Here is a 19,941-nt window from a genome sequence, read left to right as displayed (position 1 = left end):
ATTTTGCAACTTTGTTCAGTCTGATTAATTAGGTCACCAACATTTTTTTTCAAATAGTAAACTGTAGCTGCTTGCTGCTGTGTTCAGTACAACAATGTTAATGAAAGCTCTATTTTCACTTCGATAGGAATACTTAATTGATTAATAGTGACTAATAGTTGGTTAATATAGAAAAAAATTAATACTGACATCAGCCATCTAAGGAACTCATTTTACGTACGATGGCCCAAAACGAACCAGACTGAAAATTTGTTCCATGTTTTCTCAAAAATATGGACGTAAATCCCATCAGACGGCGAGTTGAAATGAGAAAAGCTCTTTTGTAAGAAATGACTTGAGTCTGTCCGACGTCAGCGATACCTGATTCGATCTGCTTAGTCTGGGAAAAAAAGGTTTTTCAACAAGATCAGACTGAATGTTGTGTTTAAAATGTCTCCGCCTTGAATAGGGGCTACACAAGTAGACTGTTGGTAAAAGCGTAATTTTTAAGACAGAAATACTTACAGACACTAACATAATTCATTTAAGGCTAATTGTTAATGTAGCTCTGACTCCATGAAGACAGATTGACGAGCCATTCTGATCCATCGCTGTCTTTAAAAAAACACTGCTTTCATTGACATTCCCAGGAAATAACTTGGGATAATTGTTACTTGCACAATATGGTCTTAAGTGGATTGAATCGCACTTGGGAAAAGTTGGGAAAATATTTATTTGACACCTGATGCTAAATGATACCAAGAAGCTTAACGATTGTTGCAACTGGAAAGCAAATACTGCTCAAAGTTTAGCAAGTATGGAAAACTTACCACCACATTTCCACAGGGCAAGTTATCATACTCACCTACAGTAATAGCACAAGTGCTTTGAACACTGGACTATGAAATACTGTAAAAAAAAAAAAAAAAAGAAAAAAAATCATCAATTATAACTTAGGTTAAAATGCTGCAAATAAAACCTCTGTGTGAATAGAAGTTTTGTGTGAAAGTTATGATTCGTGCGTGGCTCGCCTCTGCAGTGCACAGCGAGATAATGTGCAATAAGACTAATGACTAAGAATTCAGAGAACAGAAATCAGAACTGAACAAGTGTTGACGGTGTTCCCTTTTAAACCTGACAACGCAGAGCTCCTGCCTCAGCACCGGGCTCTCAGAACAATGTTTGCTTTAAGCCTTTTAGCAGAACAGTGCTCCTCAGTAAAGAAAGTGAAAACATGGAAACCAGCGACAGCTGAAGCAAACTGTCTATTTGATCCCTTTACCATAAATGCTACAGTCCAACATTTTGGGGGGTATCATGTCGAACCCTATCAACGTTCTTCAACCAAAAGTATCTGAGCCTGGAATTTTATACGTTGCAAATTTCTAGTACTATTCATAGTTGTTATGTGGAAGCTGTATTTTCATGACTACTGCTTCTGGGAATTCTGGAAGCTAGGTTCTCATATGAGCCTTAGTGGCTTAGGAAGTCGATGCTAGCTTTGACGGTGCGTCCTGTGGACACGTCTATAGCCATGGCTCGAATCTCTGTGTCACCGAACTGCATGAGGGTCTGGATCTCACGGCGTGGCGCTGAACTTTCTGTTCCACTGACATCTAAGCGAAGCGTCCCACACTTCCTGACCCCGGGCTCGCTGATAAACCCTGCGCTCTCCTTCTCCGAGCAATAAACATGAATAACTATCACCTGCTGGGAAGGCTTTGCTGGCGTATAGCTGCGCTTCACCATCTCACCCAGTGCCACAGATTGGTCAGCAGCAATGAAAGTATCGAAGACGTCGGTGCACCAGCGGGTTCCGTCCTTTATCAGCAGTTTCTCCGGCGGGTGCTTGCCCTCCACAAATCGATTAAGGACACCTACCCCGTATGTTAGGGGTGAGCGACGTACTTTAATGACACTGGGGTCCAGGCCAAACAGCACAGCACCTTTCAGGATGGTTAGACCAACGTCGTGCGGGATGATGATTCTGGAGCGGCCCTGCAGCATGTTCTGGACAGCCTGCTGCAGCAGGGAAGACTCAGCAAAACCTCCAACCAAGAATAAGAACTTAATGTCGCTAACTTCTGGCTTCTCAAAGAGTTCAGCTAGAGAAGGCAAAAAAAAAAAAAAAATGAACGGGATTAGCAAAAAACAAAGTAAACTCATTACTATGATGATGTTGAGTTAATTGATTCAGTGGGGAAAATCCCATAGTAAAAGCAGAGTTAGGCTGCCTTCACACTGCAGCCTGATGAAAGTGCTTTAGTAGTAGCTTCTCCCCCCTGTACGGCGCCCCTGCCTGCTAATGTCAAAAAACCCCACAATTTCGCAATTGCTGTGTATCCGTTAAATAAAAAATTTAATTAAAATCACAAGTGACTAAGCTTGTTCACGTAATGTCATTAAGCGATGGATGTAAACAGTTACACAAGATTATACTCATGACTAAGCTGGCACTCATCAGCTACTTGCAGAGGAGACGTCGGCGACAAGCCCCTGATACCTGGGAGCTGCTATGTGTGCAGCGTTCTGGGGAATTTGTAGTCGGCGGGTTTTACATGGTTTTCATCATTATCTGGTTGTTGAGCATTTTTCTGGTGTGAAAACACAAGTTGTTGTTTTTTTTCAAAATTCCTGTGCTTCCATTATGCAAATGTATTTTTGCATTTTCAATTTGCGCAATCCTACAGCTAATGGAAATGTAGCTAATGTTTATCTTGGCGCAGTGGTTTTAGGGCGTAAGCTTATCCATCTTACTTTAAGAAAACTGGCCTACTGAACAAAAACTACTAAGAGAATAATTTTGTTTCAAGAATTACTTCACAATATGCAGAACAATTATTTCAAGAGCTGCTCTGTCTGGAAATAATGCAGTTCCTAGGCAGCAGAATATGTGTTTTAATCTTTGATCCCATAAGTGGAGCTTACTGAGATGTTGGATGATATGGTCTATGGTCGGTTTGAAGAGGGTATTCATTGCATCTGGACTCATCCTCAGCATCCCTTGAGATGACCATTTAACAAAGTCCACACTAAGGAGGAGAAGAAAAATCTGCTTAATGCAATGCAAAGTCCTCTGCATGGTTGAGTCAAATAAATCTTCTTTCTTTTGTCTTCTGTCATGAACCATCCTGTGGCACTCAGGCAGAGTGTGGCGGATGTCACGGTTGGACAGCTGGGGAAGCAACTGTCCCGTCAAACCACACAAAATAAACCTGGTGTTTATTTTGTGTGGCTGAGCTGTAATATAACCATAGTCAGTATGGCTTCAATAATAGTAAAGAGGCAGCAATTAAACTGGGAAACTAATTTAGTGAATATTTACAGTCAAGTACAAAATTCTTCATAGACCCTCACAGTTTTCCACTTGGAATGACTTTGTTTCTACGAAGACATTTGTTCTGACTGGAAATGAGAAAGGTAGAGATGTTAAACGATAATAAAACAATGTGAACGAATACTTATTTTTAATTTACACTTTACTAAAAAGGCAAATGTTGGAAATTATTCTTTCAATTATCTCCTTTCCATCATGCTTAATCTTTAGATCCCACCACCAGATTCATGTTAGGATGTGGGCTGAACTTCTCCAAAATGCTAATATTACATCCAGTCAGAACAAACATATTGCTAAAATTAAGAGTATGTAATAGAGTAAAAGAGGACATCCAGGGGAATGGCGGAGCTATTTAAAAAATTTTTTTACTCTTCAAGATGCTAAAATCTACCATTGAAGATATTTCTCATTTACAAAATAGAAGTTGACATTTGCTCCAAGACGTTTATAAATCTGTGACCTATATCTGTCACAGATATACTTGTGCCATCCTTTTCTGATGTTTGAGATCTATTAAGTCCCATGCTGTGTGAGGTCTCCGTTCTAGACAAATGGCTCATCAAACACTCAACTTAATATGAAATTTATGCCCACAATGAATGCATGTAAACATCTGATGATTCCTACAGCGTTCCAGATCGCACTCACTTGCTTTTGCGCAGAGCGTGGTCGACGCTGTGACCCCGGAACTTCTTGTAGTAGTCAATGAAGGAGAAAGGCAGGTTGATGTTGAGAGGGTTGGTCCTCTCAGGGGCTGCCGCTCTCTTCCGAGACTCAAATGCAATCATCAGGTCCACCCAGGCGGCTGGCCTCTTAATTTTAAACTGGTCGATGAAATCCTGGCCAAAGATCTTACACAGCAACTTCTCAAATTCATAATCAACCCCGATGGAGCCATAAGGTCCACCTAAAGGAAAAAACATGGGCTTACATAAGGAATCACACAACTATAAATGTGATGACTGGCTTTAAAAGTAGCTTCTTCCCACACAATTTACCCGAGGCCTTGTAGAGTTCTTTTAGATGTCCTTCTGGAAGACGGATTTGATGGACAGTCAGGTCCACTGTTCCTCCCCCACAGTCCATTACCACATAACGGTCGCCTGCAAAGAGAACAAGCAACAATCGTAAAGCAGCAGCAAACCAAAGGAAACCAAACATCCAACACTGTTGGATGTTTTCTACCAACATCCTTCCTCAAAGGATTGCTCCAACATACAGTGACTGCTTTTGAATTCTTATTCAGTTTTGATAACATTCTTACTTAATCAGCTTCCAGCTTTTAGATGTGCTTTGAGAAAATATGTTTTGTCATCAACCTTCTCTTGTTGGTAAATCCTGGAAAGATTTTTTTTTTTCAAAAATTTGGGCTGTCTGCTGATTCAGAGTTCTTATCCCAGGGAGACATATCATTGCTCTTTTGCTCCGTAGTTTGTTGTATTTTCATCCTGACCAGTCACTTATTCGTCCAAGCTGTCATTTTTCAACGATAGCTTGAAAAACAATTTCAAAATATTAGTGTAGAGGACAATAATAAAGATGTGTGTTGCAATGAGGTGGCACAAATTCCCCAGAAAACTAACTTCCACTACTGCTCAATATCAGGCAATGTTTGTTTGTGAATATGCTAACCCCATTGTTGTGGCCTATGAAATTCAAGTTCCATTCCACAGATTGGCACACTCACTCGCACCATTCTCCTGGAGCTCGCTGTTACACTAAAAAAATAATATTTTTTAGAGCATACTTTCCTGCTCCTACTGGTTTATTTGTCCTTTCTTGCATTCCTCTGAATGCCAAACTGCATTTCTCTTGCCAGGAGGATATTGACAAAATACAGCCTTCATTCACATGATGAAACGGCATCTGTCAAGCGTATTCATCCATCTAAAAAAGGCTGACAACCAGTCTTTATTTAGTCTCCTTGGTAGTCAGCTGCTGTGCTGGCCAATTGATGGTTTTAGTTTTCATCGGTTCCATTCATGAAGCATGAACAGAATTAATTCACCAAATAATTATCAAGATATCTTGACTTACTGACCACAATCCTTTTTCAGTGGACATTACCGTTATGGCAGATGTTTTCTGTTCAACATCTTTCCAGTTAAGCCTGTTTGTCCAGTTCTTTACTATCCTCTCCAAGCTCTTGTGAGTATTTTGGACCAAAAGCTTTGTACTTTTTCCTCTTGGATATTTGCTATAAATGCAAAGGAATAATATTGTTCAATGTTTTCAAACCCTGTACCTGACATGGAAATATCAAAACTTGCTCACTTTCTAGAAACTGTCAACATACCATCTTCTGCTTTCGAGTCGGTTTATTGTCTTATCCAAATCCATGAGAATGTCAACAATCAAATATAATCAATTTATAAATGACTAAAGATTGGAGAATACATGCCACAACAACAACCTGGCAGGTCTTTTGGTAAAAACAAACTGACCAGAAAAAACTGATACAGATTATTTTTTTCTGTCTCTGAAGTAGACTAACAATTTTTAAAATTGAAATGTTCTTATTAAATCCAGTATGGAGTTTTAAATTTTTATTATAAATTTTCAAATAACTAAGCTCTATCATATCTTAATGGTCAATGTTCTCAATTGTCAAGCTATTCCGAGATTAAGCTATCTCGGAATAGCTTAGTTCCGAGATAAGCAAAAAATCGATTGCAATATAAAGCTTTTACTTATCAGTCTACTTAGTTCTATTGTTTTTCTGTTTAGATTTTTTTTTTTACTGATTTTTAATTTTTATTTATTTTTGCTTAGATCTTGCTATTTTAGTTCATTTCATTTGTTCATTTATTCTCAGTAATTGTGCTTTGGATTCATTTCTTTAGATTATTTTTTCTGTTGACTTTTAGTTGCAGTTTTTTTGTTGTTTTTTTTAGTTGTCTCCACTTTGTTTATCACCTCTCCCTCAGCCTGCTTTCTTCTCCCCTGCCCAGCTGCGTGTCATTTCACCGTTGCCCTTCGTTCACTCAGCTGCTTTCCATTCTCATCTGATTAGCTCCTCTGGTTTCCTCTCATTTCCACTCATTTCTCTGTGTTGTTTATTCTGCCTTACTCCTCACTGGCATCTCACTGTAACGATGATCAGGTTTCTGGCCGTTTTCCATGTTCATGTTTTTGAGCTTTGCTTGGGCAGTTCCACTCCAAGTTGTTTGGCCACCTTTCAGTGTAAGAGTTTATTTTTCATTCATTCAAAATGCCTTGTTCTCCAGCTGAAGTCTCTGTGCTTTAGTCCCCCAACACTGGTCCTGAAGATACACTGCCGTGCGTGTTTTAGATGTCTCTGCTTTAACACACCTGACTCAGATGATTGCAGTTCAGCAAAAGTCTGTAAATCGGCCATCAGTTGAAATCAGGTGCACTGACGCAAGTAAACATCTAAAACACCAGGGTTCCCCCCCCCCAGTGTATTTTAAGTCTGGCGGGCCACCAGGCTTTACTTGTGGCCCCACCATTGCTTATTTTTTCCAAGTGTTTTAAAAAATGTTTGTATTTTTAAAGGCTTTAAAGTTGTTGTCCAACTATAATAATCATCCATCCATCCATTTTTTTGTACACCCTTGTCCCTAGTGGAGTCAGGAGGTGCTGGTGCCTGTCTTCAGCAAACGTTTTGGGTGAGAGGCGGGGTACACCATGGACAGGTCGCCAGTCTGTCGCAGATCTTCTAATCTTTCAGTAACACATAATTATCAAGTGATATTTTCAAATATCCTGTAAACGTCATTTAACTCAAAAACACGACGGGTCGTTGGATGAATGACTGCCCTAGCGCCCAACCACCAGGCTTAGCAGATTTTCTGGGGGAAACCTTGAACATGTAGGGCAGGGTGCCTTGAGGACCAGAGTTGAAAAAGACGGCTCCACATCATCAAAGTTGACATCTTGCGAAACAGCTTCCAGCTAAGTTTACAATTTAAACTTTCACTTTTTGATAAAAGCTCATACATTTGGTACAAAAAGTGAGTACATTTGTGCTCGGGTTGTTCATATGAAATGCAAAACTTTAGGCAAATCAATCATATACCAGCATGAGGAGACTATGTACAGCTCTCACAAACACCACCAAGCTCAGTTTTTGCTAAATGAATAAATTTGTTATATTGACAACATAGCATTTTTATTCAAATTTCAATCACACAATCCAATAAACAAACTGAACTTTACCTGGATGAAGACTGGATAAATCTGTTTTTAAGTAGCGTTTCCTTAGATTACGCTTGCTGTGCTTCGATGCTCCTGCATCACTAAAAACAAAGAATGCCCCCTTTATATTCCTTTTAAATGCTAGAATTTGTGTACTTTAAGCATTTCTAGTGATTCAGGTGTAATTTTTGCTTCTTCTATGCAGAGACTGGGGGATTGTGGTTTTGTACACATATTAGACTTGAATCAGTTTAGAACCTGGTAAAGATTAAATAAATTGTAACTTTAAATGCAAGAATTAGTATTTTCTCAAGTGCATAATTATGTATATAATCTGAATTGGAGACCATCTCTACACTTTGATCAAAGAAAGAAGAAAAGAATAAGATCTCTGAAGGGGTCATGCTGTAAATCAGTCTTCAATAGAGGATTCTCATCTGAGTCATACCACATGCTGCTCACCTAAGACATAGAAAATATGCCAGGAAGAGGGTAAAAATATGGAAAAGTGCAAACAAATAACTTAAACAGGTATTGAAATGAATGTTAGTTTCACAGAATAATCAACATGCTTTTCTGAATTGAATTGTGCCGCAGAAACTCAGTCAAGCTCACTAATCCTGAAAGAAAAAGTTAAGAAGAAGAGAAAGACACTACCTTCTTCCAGCTCCGACCAAAGCTCCCCTATGACATTTTCCACCAAAAAGGTGCGGCTCTGTCGGTTGCGCCGTGCAAGCTCCTTAGCTGGTTGTTAACAGAAAGAACATTTTGGAATGAGTGTCAGGAAGGCAGGAAGCTCTGCTGTGTGAGGAAGTGATGCGTACAGCGTAAAAGGAAAGCAGCAAGCTCAGGTGAACACTTTATAGAATTTAATAGCATATAAGATATATATATATGTATTACATGATAAAGGGATTATTTTCTATTATTATATGATTGAAAATGGATTATCATTTAACTCAGTATAAACAAATTTGCTTTACAATATTATACTAAGATCCCTTTCCTTTGTATTGAGATTTTATTTTAAGCGTATAAATCAGTTTTCTATATTGTTCCATTCAATGTGCATACATGCCCTGACTGATGCAAAGGGAATGAGGTCAAACAATAAAAAAGGACAGCAAAAAATCAATTTAGGATTTAGTAAGTTACTAAAAAACATAAGAATTTTACTAGTAAAAGAACCAGAATATTTATTTTGTTCTCTAAATGAGAAGCAAAAGTGCATTGTCTATCAGAAACGTGAATATTTTGGTATCAATCCAATATCAAGTAAATGCAGGGCTAGTATCGGTACCAGGTCCGATACCGATACTTTTTCTTGAAATGTCCTTATTGAATATTTTGGTGATTTCACTTCAGCTGGTTGATTCTGATAAAATCCAGGGCAAATATTTTAGGCAAATAAAATGTTCTATTAACTAACAACAATTTAACACAATGTAGGATAAAAGGACTAGAATAATTCCCTTTTTACCTGTGAATTTAGAAGAGAAAAACAAAAGTATCAATGTCATTGCACCGGTATCAATCCAGTGCCAATAATCGCCCGGATATTGATAACGTTGACATTTATTGTCCCAGCCCTCCTTAACATTAAGAAGATGCTGGTCATGTGCTACCAGCATCATTTGGCCTTTGCATTAATACTTTGATGCAAAGGCATCAAAGTATTAATGATTTTTTATTTTTTTTTGTTATGCGATACTCTGCAATGCTTTTCTCGTTTTCACCGTTTTAAAAAGTTTTTACAAATTTATAAAAATATCCAGACAAACTTCTTGTAAAATGTAACCTCTGATGTCTTTTTCACATTTTTCTCACAAACATGTGCACCAAGACCAAAATTCTGTTCATATTCATAAACCTGGCTTATTTAGAGCTGAAGTAATATTTTAATATATGTAAGTAAGATTAATGTTTTTGTGTAGCCCAGCATATTAGGGTGATAGTAAGGAGCTCCTCCAATGTCCAAAATTTGGAACTCAAACAGAAATAATCAAAACCATGCAAAACACTAAGCAATTATAAAAAGGGTTTGCATGCTGTGACGTTGGTAAAGGTGTTTTCCATTTATTCATAAAAAGGGTTTAAATAATTTTAAACAAGCCCTTAATAAAATGTAAATGAGAATATCAGGTTTTTTTTCCAACATTAGCATTCCTTTTAAATCATTTTATCTTTTAAGACACACCGACCTGATACCTTGCAAGAAACGAACCTTTTTGTCTAAAAATATATTTTAATGTCCAAGTCTGTCTGCGTTATGAATATACATGGGGTTTACTGTGGTTTATGCAGGGGCGCCTGCAGGATGCTATCAGAGGGTACGCGCAACACTGTCCCTGCATCTGACCTGCAAGAGCACAACCACATCACCAACACGCATCATGTCACACAAAACCAGCATTTTGTTACATCATCACACCAGCTGTAGTAGAATGGACACGATCCCAATAGTTATACTTTCACTTCAAAAGTCAACAGAATATTTTTCCAAAAGCAACAGGATTATCAACATGGTTTTGGACAAATGTGACACTGCTTGATGTGATTTTTATTTATTTTTTGTTATAGTGGTTTTCTCTAGATTTCATTTTTTGATATTTTAGTCTGTTATCTTTCAATGTTCATCCCCCTTTAGTGAAGAAGGATTTCATTTAGGCTATATAATTATAAACACTGTAGTTTTCACCCGGTAAAAAAACAAACAGCGTATTAACGTTTCTTGCAAATTGCAAAAACATCATTAAAAAAAAAAAAAACAACTGATTGATATGGAATAAAAATGCTGAACTTAAACACGTTAGAATCAAACATACTTTACATTTACAAAAACAAGCAGTAAGTTAAGCAGTAAGTGTTGAAATGACTTATTATGCATGCAGATGGATATGCAAATGAAAGCACTGGAGCAGGAACATCTATTCCAGAGGACATCTCATAGTGATATCAGGCAGTTGACAAAGCATCCGACACTCAAAACAGCAAGTATGCATCACCAAATGAAATATGGAGACACTATGCAATGTGACCAGAACCTGACAAAGTTTGATGGGATCACATTTTGGTTTTGGCACGATGCTATGTGGTCAGAGCATGCAGTACCCAGCATCCAGGGCATATTTTTTTACAACACAGTGTAAAAAACATATTGAGTGTGGATGCAGTTCCATACCCACCATTTAAAATAAAGTAATTATTGAATATTTAATACTTTGTTTGAATCACTAAATTTGACTTAAAATGCCAATTCAGTTCCTGTGACTAAAACAACCTACAGTAGATGATTTTAGGGAAGGAGGGGGCATTATTTCTCATCAAAAAATAAATGTCTCTCTTGTTTGCACACATGCATCTAGTGGTACTAATTCATAGTGAACTTACCACAAGTTTGTGGTCACAAAAAATATTTACCAGAGCAATAAATTAATGACATTTATCACTGTGTATTTTTGGTGTAGGAGTATGGTGTATTTTTATAATTAAAAATAAAAGCAGAAATCTATATTTTTTTGTTTTTCCTTGTTCTTACACATGGATTTTCATCAGGAAATTTGTGTTGTTCTTCCTTTTCCTTACACAAGCGTTCTTTTGTCATTGCCTTGTCTTTTTTTATTTTCCTTGCGCAAGCTTTGCCATTAAGGAATGTTTAAATGCAAATGAGGGGCAGTGTCATCAGGCTTCAGCTTATATGTACATGTGTTGTGTGCAACACATGTATAGATCTCTTGATGAAAATGCATTCATAAGGAAAAGGCTAAACAAAATAATATAGATTTCTGTCAGTTTTGGTCCTCCGTATAGGAGTGGTGTAGGGAACGTTAGTGAGAATTGGATAGTGTCAATGTGAAGGGAAGAGGAAGGAATTTGCGGTTGCTGCTTCACTTCATTTTATGTTTCAAAGGAGAACTGAAATCACTTCTTGAAATATTGACAATGCATGAACATCATTTATTGAAACACTTCATACAACGGATTCATTTCTCTGACTTGTATACTTGCTCTTGGCGCTTCTGTCAGTAAAAGCTGAAATGGGCCGAACCTGATCACTACCTTCCGGGTGCATGACGCGCACTACGCCCCAGCCAGCCAGCCGGCCACTAAATTAGTGCTGAAGAACCAAAAACAGCTCTGCTGTCTGGCTGTTTATTGGTGAAAATTAAAAATCAAAATTCCAGAACATTTTATGGGAGTAAATGATAAACAATCACACCAGTATGAACCTGAGCTGACAGCTGGATCTCCAGAATCGAGAGAAAACTCTTGAGAATCGGATTCTGATGATCATGGCTGATGGAACGACACACATAGCAACCGAGGCAGGAACATGGGATGAGAACAGATTACTACTCAAATGCTCTCTATTCTGTATTATTATTATTATTATTTATTTTATTTATTTTTTGGCTGGTTTGAACAATCAATTGCAACACACAGTGAACCATGTTATGACCATTTTTATCCAGCCGCTGTTGAAATGCTTAATGCTCATTATCCTTGGTGGAACTGTACACATCACACATGTGAGGCGGCCATGAAATATGCAGAAAACACCAAAAGCATATTTTATGATTTTCTTTCACTTTTCAGTTCCTCTTTAAATGTTAAGATAAGAAAAGTGTCTTTATTTGAAACTGGCTAAATCACTACATATTCATGGTAGAAATAAAGTATTCTTTCTGACCTTACCCTTTTACAATATTTTGGGGGTACGTTTTTGAGATACATTTAGTTTAAAGCACAATCTTCAAATTAAATAATAACATGGATGAGGCTTTGATGATGTCTGATAACACAAAATTACTGAACACCAAGTCACCCTGACCTGATTTGAAAGACAAAAGCTTGCATGCCTCAACAGTGTGAACACGGTCCACTGAGTAAAGGGAACCTCAAAGACGTGTGCTCAGCCCTTTGCTCCTCACTCTGCTGACTCACAAACACATCATCAAATTCAGCACAAAACCAGTTCATTAACTTGGTAATGGCAGAGTAGCTGTTTCCCTGCAACCCGTCCATGCCACACGCACACACTGCAATTTTTGGAGTTTACATATCCTCCCAGATCTCTTCTTGACTCTTAACGCCACACAGTACAAGTGCTACATTCAGAGAGACGAACAGAAGAGCTTTGAAATATGAGTTGAGATTGGTACATTTCTTTCTTCTATAGTGTTTTTCTGTTTCTTTAAGACTTTTGTGCTGAAGGCCTTTATTGACTAATCAGACAGGAAAAAGTCAGCGAGCGAAGGAAGAAAGACATGCAGCCTGGGTAGGGAATCAAACCCGACTTTAAGAACTACAGCGGCTCAGTGGGCGATGAGGGAGCCTAGTTCATATCAACATTTCCTTCAATAATTAGAAATACAAAGAGCTCATTGATTCTGTGGTATTTCAATTCTATAGTTTAAATGTGATCGTTTAATTTGTGTTGATGCTTTTATTGTGAAGCACAATTTCTTGCTACTAAGTTCTAAGAAAAGAAGCAACAGCAAGCTCAACTGTGATGAATTCAACTTAATAAATATGATGTGTGTTCATGCAGTTTGTGTTGTTTACCTGGAGACACTACAGAGGCAAACGGTGTGAAACAGGGAGAAAACAGCAAGTTACAAAGTCAATTCTTATGTTGCTGAAGTAAGTCAGAGTTTTCTGTTTTGCATGTTAAAAAGAACAGAAGCCCAGAAATAAGAAGCATGAGGCAAGTCATGGTATGCACGGCGTAAAACACATTAGTTGAAAAGATTTAAAGCACTTTTTGTGAATGTTGACCAAACGTACCTTGGGTCATTCCACTCCCCACATTATCGTTTGGGCTGAAGCCGTTCTGGGTGGTCTGTGTGCCCAAGTCCACCATCTGATGGAGGCGCAGCTTACGACAATAGATGGAAGCTGCCTCGGGCTCTAGAGCAATGATCAGCTGTTCTGGGTTTTCACGTGACACCAGAGCAGACTGCAGAGAGGCAGAGGAAACAAAATACGATTTATAATGATCAGAAAAAAAAAAACTTCTGTCTTCTACAACATCCTGCAGAGTGTGTTTATCAGTTTTTTTTAAGGTAAAAAACAACAAAAAAATAGAACAAATGTGAATGTGTGAATGTGTAATCACGATAAAATACAATATAATATGTCACCTCCACTTTTAGCACAGCCAGGAATGGGAGCGATTACAGCGTTCCCTGACTGCAATGTATTACAGGGCTGGTTAAATTCAGCATTGGTGTTATTTATGCCACAAAGATCCCATTTCAGATTTATCTTATGCTTAAAAATATATTTTGTACCAGTGGATCTGATTCATATTTAAAATTTCACTGATTATTTTTGTTGATTGCATATGTTTTTTTGTTTGTTTGTTTTTTCATCTTTTCACTTGGTCTGAAGTTAATTCCAATATTTACTTACCGGTAATTAAACTTAATACCATAACTAATACTATCAATAATAATAATAATAATAATAGTAATAATAATACATCAAACTTGTATAGAGTTTTTTAGTCCACTCAAAGAGGCGTTACAAAGAAAGGAAAAACTCTGACAACATAAACAGTTAACTTAGCTTTCCCTCTTTTAAATCTGGCCTGGATGACCCTGGAACATGACTGCATGTTTTCCTTCTGCTGGGCTGCCTCTCTGGCTGCCCAGCAGAGGCTGCTGACTGCCAGAGGCTGCCAGCAGCCTTAGCAAGGTTTCCCCCAGAAAACTTGCTAAGCCCGGTGCTGAGGGCGCGGCGGCAGTCACTCAGCCACTCATGTTTTTGAGTTAAAAAATGTTTAAAGTTGACAGGAAATTTGAAAATATCATTTAATAATTATGCATTTTGGAAGACTGGAAGATTAATACCCAAACACCAACTATCAAGTCTTAAGAAAAGGGCAATCACTAAAAAAAAAAACTAACAAATTAACAATGCTAGGCCTGGTAAAGTAAAACCTGGTGGCCCGCCAGGCTTAAGATACACTGAGGGAAACCCTGCAGATTTCAGAAAACAAATTAAGTGAGGAAATGTGGCTGACTGGGTAGAGTTGTTGTCCTGAGACTACGAAGTTGTAGGTTTGATTCCAGCTTTCTCTGGTCACAAGTTCATGTCTCATCTTACCTACCTGTGTTGTCCTAAGTGAATGTGACTTTTGCGTTTTCAGTGGACAGAATAGAAAGAGAGCTCCATAAATTGAGTCCTTTTAATGTGTAAATAATTTTACATGATATGTAATATTATTTGCATAGCATAATGTATGTAAATAATTTTCTTGGTGTGCTTTTTCTTCCAGATGTTTGCTTCTTCAGCTGCAGTGATCGCTCTTTAGAAGAGAAAGTAACAGAGAGTCTTGTATTGCCTCTATTATTTCTCCTTTTGTCTCCTGTAAAGAGCCATTGAACTAAATCCTCTTGCAAGATGCCGAGTCACTGTGTATGCTGAAGCTTCACTCTAACACCTTCCCCTCTTACTGGATTTAGCAGCCTGCTCTGTTCATTGATCTGACATTCCAAATCTGGAACGGACCAGAACAAGACAGGGTAGAACAGGTCATCTTCCTCATCTCTTCAATAAAACCCATTTATAAAAGTGAGGAGGGATTTTTTTTTTTTTTTCTGGTTGGGCAATTATTGTTTCAGAGAAAAATGTTATAAAAGACAAAAGAATGCTGCATCTCTAAATCATAAAAGTTCAACACACACACACGCACGCACGCGCACACGCATACACATGCAGCACTGCTGGTTCATATTGATGGTGGTTGGTTGAAACTGAAACTTAATGTCAACACTTCCTGTCTGATTGCTTAGTAGTAGTGTGCTCCATTTGGGGCATTCATGGGACATTAAAATTTCTATTCCAGTTAAAACAAGCATGTTTTCCCAAAAGCTAATTTTCCTTAATCTATGTCTAAATTTCACCTAAATAAAACATTGATAGTCAATTCAGATAAGTCTGGATTTCAACCACAGAAAAGAAATTTTCACATTCTGTGATAAAATGTTCTGTGGTAAGAAAACATTAAGTTAATGTTTTCTTACTGAAAACATTATCTTAATATTTTTTGTAAGGTAACATTTTTATCTTACTGAAAAAAAAATGATTACTGAACATTTTCTTTAGCCACTTTGTGCGCATGAAAGGGAAACTCATCTTTTCTGCCAAATTGTCTTAGAGCTAATGAGTCAAATTATGTATAAAAAAAGTATGGAAGCAAAAAGACAAAAAACAGACACTCAACCCACCTTATAGGCTGCTTCCCTCATGAACTGCTTTGCAGGCATTTTCCAGATTGCTGGTACTGTGATTACCCATCTCACGTTGCTGTTGTCAAATTCACTGCCAGTTTGATCACTGAGCTCCTGCAGGAGAAACGCCAGGCGGAAGTTAGAGTTCAGTCCTAGACTTAAACAACATAACAGTTCTGTATTTGAGAAAGTGGAGTTTTACTCCTTCTGTTTTATATTTGATGATTTGCAGGTGTAAGGCTAATAATTAATCAGAGCTCAGAGCAGAGGCCGGCAAAATTCTCTCTTTACAAAATATTTTAATCTGTAAATATGGGGGAATTTTTCTTCCACAATTCGAGAGCACACACATTTTCGGTCTGAGAGCAGGATTACATGTCTTTCTTCTCAAAATCTGTAATGCTTGTACTCAAAACGTCTCCTCGCACAAAACAGGCACACCCGCTAGAAGGAAACAAATGCACATCCAGTACAACACTTTCATTCTATTGGCTGAGAGGTTGCCAGGCGACTGTGCATTTTTGTTCCAAAAGCAAGCAGAGAACGTTTCGTAAGCGAGCAGAGAGTTCTGTAAGAGGAGATTTGCTCAGAGCAAAAACGAGTTCTGAGCGCGAGGAGAAGCTTTGAGCGCAAGTATTAAAAGTTTTGAGAACAAACGCCATGAAATCCTGCTTTCAGACTGAAAATGTGTGCTCTCAAATTATGGCAGAAAAGTTCCCCCATAGGCAAAGTATTGAAACAGTCACCAAAAATACTGCATGTTCAAGAAAAAAAAAGTAAAATACTGAATTGATGATTCATTTTACCTTTAATGCTTGCTCCTTAAAGAATGCGAGCGCATAGGCGAAGATGTCCAGGGCTTTCACTCGCTTTCCGTTCGCTGCGTGGATCTCAGTGTCAATGGACAGATTCTGACAAACACAAAGGACAGAGATGGGCCTCAGTCTGCAGCAGCTTCTCAGCCCATTTCCTAATGAGGTCACGTATCTTCTTTCAATGCAATAAGAATTCATGATGTGCTCTGCCAGCATTATGGTTTGCCAGGAATGAGAGTAGCTGATAATCTATAAAGTGAAACTGACAAAGTAAGCGATGGAAACAATATAATATAACAATATAAAAGAGGCATTTACAGTCAAATCTGAATACTGAATAAACAGCCAGGGAAAAAACAGGGAGCTTGTAACCATGTCTAAATCTGTCTTTAAATGAGAGATAATGGACTGCACCGTGGTGAGCTGGTTTATTTTAAATAAAGACTTGCCCAGCAAAAATGTTACACTTACATATGAGCTTTGCAGACACCTACTTTGTACACAGTTACACTTGTTGCAGTATACTGCAGACAAATTTAAGTAATAGTCCAAAATGTTTCAGCACATGTGGGAAAAGGACTAAGACATGGGCTGGAGGTATGGCTGCTTGGAAAACGGTTCAATTGTACGCTGACTGAAATGTGTTAAGCAGCTTGAATGAATCTGGTTTCCAGGTTCAAACCTACGACCCCTCCAGGCAACGAGCAGGCAGCAGATCATGCAACAGCAGAACAACAGCAGAATTGCAACCCGCGGGCAATTCTGCTGCACAAGATTGTGCAAAAAACATAACGCATCAGACTAGCCCAGGTCAGCAAGTCACCGAATAACCCAACTGCCACAGCTTGAAACACGAGCAGCTGAGCTGATCAGCATTTATTGATCAGGTGCCGCAGATATCCAGCGTGTTCTGAGCCTTACTGCAGTGGTGTGAAGCTTCATTTTGAATTTCTCCAGGTACAGCCAGTGTTTGGACTCGCTAGGATCCAGATCGTGGTAGAAATCACGGGCTGCGTATCCAAAGCTGTGGAACTTTCTGTCTGGAGTCAGCAGGATGGTGGTTGGAGTTTTCTGATTGGAAACACCAGGGTCTCCGCCCTCCCAGCGCCTGGAGAGGGGGATGAGTCAGGAAATGTCACAAACATATTTATGACATAAATTTACTGTGATAAAAGGACATAATCCAGCATGTTCCAGCATAATCATGCCTGGAACACGAAATCTACTGATTAAGACTTTATTTAGCTATTTGTATCGCAACAAAGTAAAATGTGGAAATAACTACCCAAAGCAGAAGAAATCAGAAGAATCATTACTTCAACGCACTGAAGAGACTTAATGCTAAAAAAAATAAATAAATAAAAAATGATTTCTACAAAGCAGACTGTCAACTGGTTGGTTGGGATGAGGCAGTTTTAACAAATAATGTTCACAAAGAACATCAGGGCATCAGGAATCTCCAGGCAGGATTCAGACCGTGCAAAGAAAAGCCACATACACAGAGTCTACACACACACACACACAGTGATAAAAAAAATCTGATATCTGCAGTGTGTGTGGTGTCCAGCCACACACACTGCAGATTTCAGTCACCAATATTCAGATGTCAGACAGGAAATCTAGACGAATCTACATTTTGCTTAAAGAAATGTATCCAGTTACAGAAATGCATCCACAGCAAACTAAAGTGCAGTTTGCTGAGGATGCAATAAACCAAAGTATCATCCTCAGGTTACAATGGTAACATGTCACTGTAAAGAAAAAATGCCATCCATTAATGTAAACAAAATTAGGTATTGTTGGATACTTCAGTCCCTTTCTATAAGTCGGTGAAGTGTTTTAAAATGCTGCATGAAACATAATAATGGAGTTAATGTGTTAACTTGGGTTCGGGAGCTGGGCCACGCCCAAACCACACCTCTAATTTTCCAAGCATCTCAGTCTGTTACGTTTCGTCAACCCCACCCTCCCTTACCCTTTATCTCTTTCATTTCATCTTCCTTCATTCATAACCATGTTTCGCTTCTTTGTGCTGCAGGTTTCGTCTGGGGGGGGTCATATGCGGGCTTGGGAAAATAAGAAGATCCGTTTCCCGAAGACTAAACCCCCACCCAGAGTCTTCACTTCCCAAACCCTCCACCATTCTCCCCAGATAACCAAATCACTCATCCCTTCAAACCTTATCTTTTCATCCCTTCATCCCTACATCCATTCATCCATACATCTTTTATGCCTGCATCCATTCTTACCCTCAAAGCTTCATCCTTCATTCCTTCATCTCTTCATATCCTCATCCCTCCATCCCTATCCGTTCATTCCTACATCCTTCATCCCTTCATCAATAAATCTTTAATCATATATCTTTGTGGCGTGGTCCTTCTTAGTGAATTGTGTTTTGTTGATTCACCCCACCCCCACTCTTAACCCCACCGACTGTCTGCATTGCAGTGTTGGCCCACCTCATGGTGTGAATGCACTCCGGCTCCTTTGTGAAAGCGTAAGCATAACCGCTGGATGTCGTGCCAAAGTCGATGGCGACCACCACCACAAAAGACGGTCCGGACTGCACCTGGTCCGTGTCACTTTGCTGCACAACAAAATTAGCACAACATCATACACAGCCAAGAGGACAGATCAGATGCAAAAAAAAAAAAACAGAGGAAGTACATAAACACAGAGCAGATCAATAATACATGATATATATACATATACATGATACAGAATCAGAGATTTGTCTAATGGGGAACTTTATGAACTCCAATCTAAAGACAAATTATAAAAAACTTACAGAAGTCCTTTTAGCAACTGCTAAGAAATGTATTACAACAAAATGGAAATCAGACGCCCCCTTCCAATTAAAATATGGCTTTGTGAAATCAATAGCTGTGTGACCCTAGAAAAATAACCTACTGGATGCAGAATAGAAGTAAGACTTTTTATAAAATATGACAGCCATTTTTAAGGTATATGCAAAATCTACCAGCACATTTGATTGACTGATCATCCTGTAATCGAGCTGGACTTGACAGGATTTATGAGCGAATCTGCTACCATCTGTCTCTCAACCTAATTCCAATTCATATACATTTTTATTTCATCCTTATTTATTACCCTCCTCACCCACCTTACCCACCCCCATTCACTTCTTGTCATTTGTTTGTTATATTATTGTAAATGTATTTTACTTTAATATGTCTGATTGCTTAAATTGTGCTTTATTGTGAACCAATTTTTTCCTATCAGTTAATACTCGTGATATTACTAAAATCCAAAATAAAGTATTCTAAAAAAAAATCTAACTCAATTTAACTCTGTATTAAGCTTATCTATCTATCTATCTATCTATCTATCTATCTATCTATCTATCTATCTATCTATCTATCTATCTATCTATCTATCTATCTATCTATATATA

The 19,941-nt window shown here is 38.3% G+C and overlaps 1 protein-coding gene across 4 annotated transcripts in view; it reads right to left on the bottom strand.

The window, feature by feature from the left end:
* Positions 1-693: 693 nt before the first annotated feature.
* hspa12a (heat shock protein 12A) overlaps positions 694-19,941 on the bottom strand; it is a 31,230-nt gene continuing 11,982 nt past the window's right edge. The window contains exons 3-13 of one of the 4 annotated variants that reach the window (XM_008428966.2): positions 18,986-19,113; positions 17,448-17,634; positions 16,518-16,622; positions 15,709-15,825; positions 13,262-13,433; positions 13,040-13,048; positions 8,132-8,218; positions 4,315-4,419; positions 3,965-4,223; positions 2,908-3,011; positions 694-2,084 (exon numbers count right to left, since the gene is read on the bottom strand). In XM_008428966.2, the coding sequence (XP_008427188.1) occupies positions 1,453-2,084; positions 2,908-3,011; positions 3,965-4,223; positions 4,315-4,419; positions 8,132-8,218; positions 13,040-13,048; positions 13,262-13,433; positions 15,709-15,825; positions 16,518-16,622; positions 17,448-17,634; positions 18,986-19,113 (1,905 nt within the window). In that variant the 3' untranslated portion in view covers positions 694-1,452. The remainder of the gene's footprint in view (positions 2,085-2,907; positions 3,012-3,964; positions 4,224-4,314; positions 4,420-8,131; positions 8,219-13,039; positions 13,049-13,261; positions 13,434-15,708; positions 15,826-16,517; positions 16,623-17,447; positions 17,635-18,985; positions 19,114-19,941) is intronic. The other 3 variants (XM_017309144.1, XM_008428967.2, XM_008428968.2) reach the window with 3 other exon arrangements.

Source organism: Poecilia reticulata, linkage group LG15 (genome assembly GCF_000633615.1).
Source record: "Poecilia reticulata strain Guanapo linkage group LG15, Guppy_female_1.0+MT, whole genome shotgun sequence".
Taxonomy (NCBI): Eukaryota; Metazoa; Chordata; class Actinopteri; order Cyprinodontiformes; family Poeciliidae; genus Poecilia; species Poecilia reticulata.
This window is presented reverse-complemented; position numbering and strand designations above follow the sequence as displayed.